General features: G+C 66.2%; 1 protein-coding gene across 1 annotated transcript; it reads left to right on the forward strand.

The window, feature by feature from the left end:
• Positions 1–333: 333 nt before the first annotated feature.
• BCKDHA (branched chain keto acid dehydrogenase E1 subunit alpha) lies at positions 334–2,891 on the forward strand (the record flags this gene model as incomplete). Its single annotated transcript, XM_035572545.2, has 8 exons — positions 334–513; positions 1,278–1,364; positions 1,449–1,557; positions 1,645–1,806; positions 1,903–2,109; positions 2,197–2,338; positions 2,439–2,610; positions 2,707–2,891. Coding segments are annotated over 8 exons (1,233 nt in total), but the record flags the coding sequence as incomplete, so codon positions are not given.
• Between the last annotated feature and the right edge of the window lie 449 nt (positions 2,892–3,340).

The raw sequence follows: 3,340 nt of genomic DNA on the forward strand, positions 1-3,340 counted from the left end.
GCCCCATATCCGTCCCCACGGCCTCATATCCGTCCCCACGGCCCTATATCTGTCCCCATGGCCCCGTATCTTCCCCCACGGCTCTATACCCGTCCCCACACACCACCCCACGTCCCTATATCCGTCCCGTCCCACCCCGCGGCCCCATACCCGTCCCCACAGCCCCATATCCCCGTGTCCCCACATCCCCACGCCCTCCCCGGCCATTGGCCACGCAGGGGGGTGGGACGGGGCGGGAGGCACCGGGGCCCCTTCGGGGGGGTGGTGTTCGGGACGCGGGCTGGGGACCCACCGGTGACACGGGGGTGACACGGGGGTCCCGGCGCCCCGCAGCGCGGCCCCCGGGCGCAGCAGGAGTTCCCGGCGCCGGAGGAGAAGCCGCAGTTCCCCGGGGCCTCGGCCGAGTTCGCCGAGCGCCTCGAGTTCATCCAGCCCAACGTCATCTCGGGCATCCCCGTCTACCGCGTCATGGACCGCCAGGGCCACATCGTCAGCCCCGGCGAGGACCCCCAGGTGAGCCCCCGGCCCCAAAAGGCTCCCGGCCGCGTGGGGGGGGGGGGGGGGGGCACCCCAAAAGCGTGATGGGCGGCGTGGGGCGCCCCGAAGGTGTGGGGAACCCCGAAGGTGTGGGGCACCCTAAATACGTGGGGCATCCTAAACTCGTGGGGCATCCTAAACTCGTGGGGTACCCAATATGTGGGGCACCCCAAACACGTGGGGGCACCCCAAACCTGCAATGTTTATGTATAGGACACCCCAAACATGCAATGTCTGTGTGTGTGACCCCAAAAACACAAAGTTCAGGCACGCAGCACCCCAAACGTGCAATGTTCGTGTATAGGACACCCCAGAAACACCACGTCCATGCACACAGCACCCCAAAAATGCCATGCCCAGGCACACAGCACCCCAAACCTGCAACGTTTGTGCGTGTGACACCCCAGACACGCAATGTTTACGTGTGTGACCCCAAAAACGCCATGCCCAGGCACGCAGCACCCCAAACATGCACTGTCCAGGCACGCAGCAACTCAAACATACAGGATGTGACCCCAAACACGCGTGTCCACGCACACAGCACCCCAAACACGCAAAGTGCGGGCACACAGCACCCCACACGTGCAGGATGTGGCCCCAAAACACGCGTGTCCATGCACCCAGCACCCCACACGTGCAGGATGTGGCCCCAAACACGCGTGTCCATGCACACAGCACCCCAAACATGCCACATCATGCTTGTGACACCCCAAACATGACCCCCCCTCTTGCCTCCCCAGCTGCCCAAGGAGCTGGTGCTGAAGCTCTACAAGACCATGACGCTCCTCAACACCATGGACCGCATCCTCTACGAGTCCCAGCGGCAGGTAGGGGCAAAAGGGGGTGCTGGGGAGGGGGGAGACCCCAAGATGGACCCCCCCACACCACATTCCCTCCCCCCCCCCCCCCAGGGCCGCATCTCCTTCTACATGACCAACTACGGCGAGGAGGGGACGCACGTGGGCAGCGCGGCCGCGCTCGACGACACCGACCTGGTTTTCGGGCAGTACCGGGAGGCTGGTGAGCCCCAAACCGGGGAAGGGGGGTCCTTCGTGGGGCTGCCCCCCCCCCTAAATCATACCGTGTCCCCCCCCCCGCCCCCCCGAGGCGTGCTGATGTACCGGGGCTACCCCCTGGACCTCTTCATGGCGCAGTGCTACGGCAACACCAGCGACCCCGGCAAAGGGCGCCAGATGCCCGTGCACTACGGCTGCCGCGACCGCCACTTCGTCACCATCTCGTCCCCCTTGGCCACCCAAATCCCGCAAGGTGACCCCCCCCAAATCCCCCCTCACCCCCCCCAGCCCCCCCAGGGACCCCTGTAACCCCCCCCTTTCCCCCCTTCCCCCCCCCCCCCCCCCGCAGCCGTGGGAGCCGCCTACGCCATCAAGCGGGCGGACGCCAACCGGGCGGTCATCTGCTATTTCGGGGAGGGGGCGGCCAGCGAAGGGGACGCCCACGCCGGCTTCAACTTCGCCGCCACCCTCGAGTGCCCCATCGTCTTCTTCTGCCGCAACAACGGCTACGCCATCTCCACCCCAACCTCCGAGCAGTACCGCGGGGACGGCATCGGTAAGACGGGGGCACCGGAGGGGGTGCTGGGGGTCAAGGCGGGGGGGATTTGGGGGTGCTGTGCCCACCAGTCCCCGTCCCCCGCAGCGGCTCGGGGTCCCGGCTACGGGCTGATGTCGATCCGGGTGGACGGCAACGACGTCTTCGCCGTCTACAACGCCACCAAGGAGGCGCGGCGCCGCGCCGTGGCGGAGAACCAGCCCTTCCTCATCGAGGCCATGACCTACCGGTGAGCTGGGCTCAAAAAACAAACAAACAAACAAAAAAAAAAAAACAGGGGAAAACACCCCCAAAATGACCTTCTTTTAATATCGTTTCCCCCCGCGCAGCATCGGGCACCACAGCACCAGCGACGACAGCTCGGCGTACCGCTCGGTGGACGAGGTGAACTACTGGGACAAGCAGGACCACCCCATCTCCCGCCTGCGGCACTACATGCTGAACCGCGGCTGGTGGGACGACGAGCAGGAGAAAGGCTGGCGGAAAAGCTCCCGGAAAAAGGTGGGCGAGCCGGGACGCCGCGGGGGGGCGGGGGGGGGAACGACGTCGGGAGCTTTGCCCCCCCCCCCCGGCGCTGATTCCAACCCCCACACGCAGGTGATGGAGGCGTTCGAGCAGGCGGAGCGCAAGCCCAAGCCCAGCCCGCAGCAGCACCTCTTCTCCGACGTGTACCGCGAGATGCCCCCCCACCTGCGCAAGCAGCGCGCGGCCCTGGAGCGGCACCTGCAGCACTACGGGGAGCACTACCCCCTCGAGCACTTCGAGAAGTGACACCCCCCCATCCCCCCCCCCCGCCGCCTCGCGGCACCCCCCCCGGCGCCCCCAGACCCCTTGAGGGTGTGCCGGGGGAAGGGGGGGCTCGAGGGGAATAAATGGGGCCGCGCGCCCGGCCCGGCTGCTCGGTGCGTGCGGGAGGAAAGGTTTGGGGGCTGTAACATCCCTGGGGGGGGGATTGACCCCCCCTTTTTGGAGGACATAACCCCCTTTACGGGGGGATTTGACCCCCTTTGGAGGTGTCTTAACCCCCTTTGGGGGGACTTAAACTCCCTGGGCGGGGCAATAACCCCCTTTTTGGGGGATTTAACCCCCTTTGTGGGGGGATTAACCCCCTTTGGGGAGGTACTGAACCTCCCTGGGGGACAATAACCCCCTCTGGGGGGGATTTAACCCCCCTTTGTAGAGGATTTAACCCCCTTGGCGGGGGCAATAACCTCCTGGGGGAGGCAATAAT

The sequence above is a fragment of the Cygnus atratus genome, unplaced genomic scaffold (assembly GCF_013377495.2).
Source record: "Cygnus atratus isolate AKBS03 ecotype Queensland, Australia unplaced genomic scaffold, CAtr_DNAZoo_HiC_assembly HiC_scaffold_206, whole genome shotgun sequence".
Classification (NCBI taxonomy): Eukaryota; Metazoa; Chordata; class Aves; order Anseriformes; family Anatidae; genus Cygnus; species Cygnus atratus.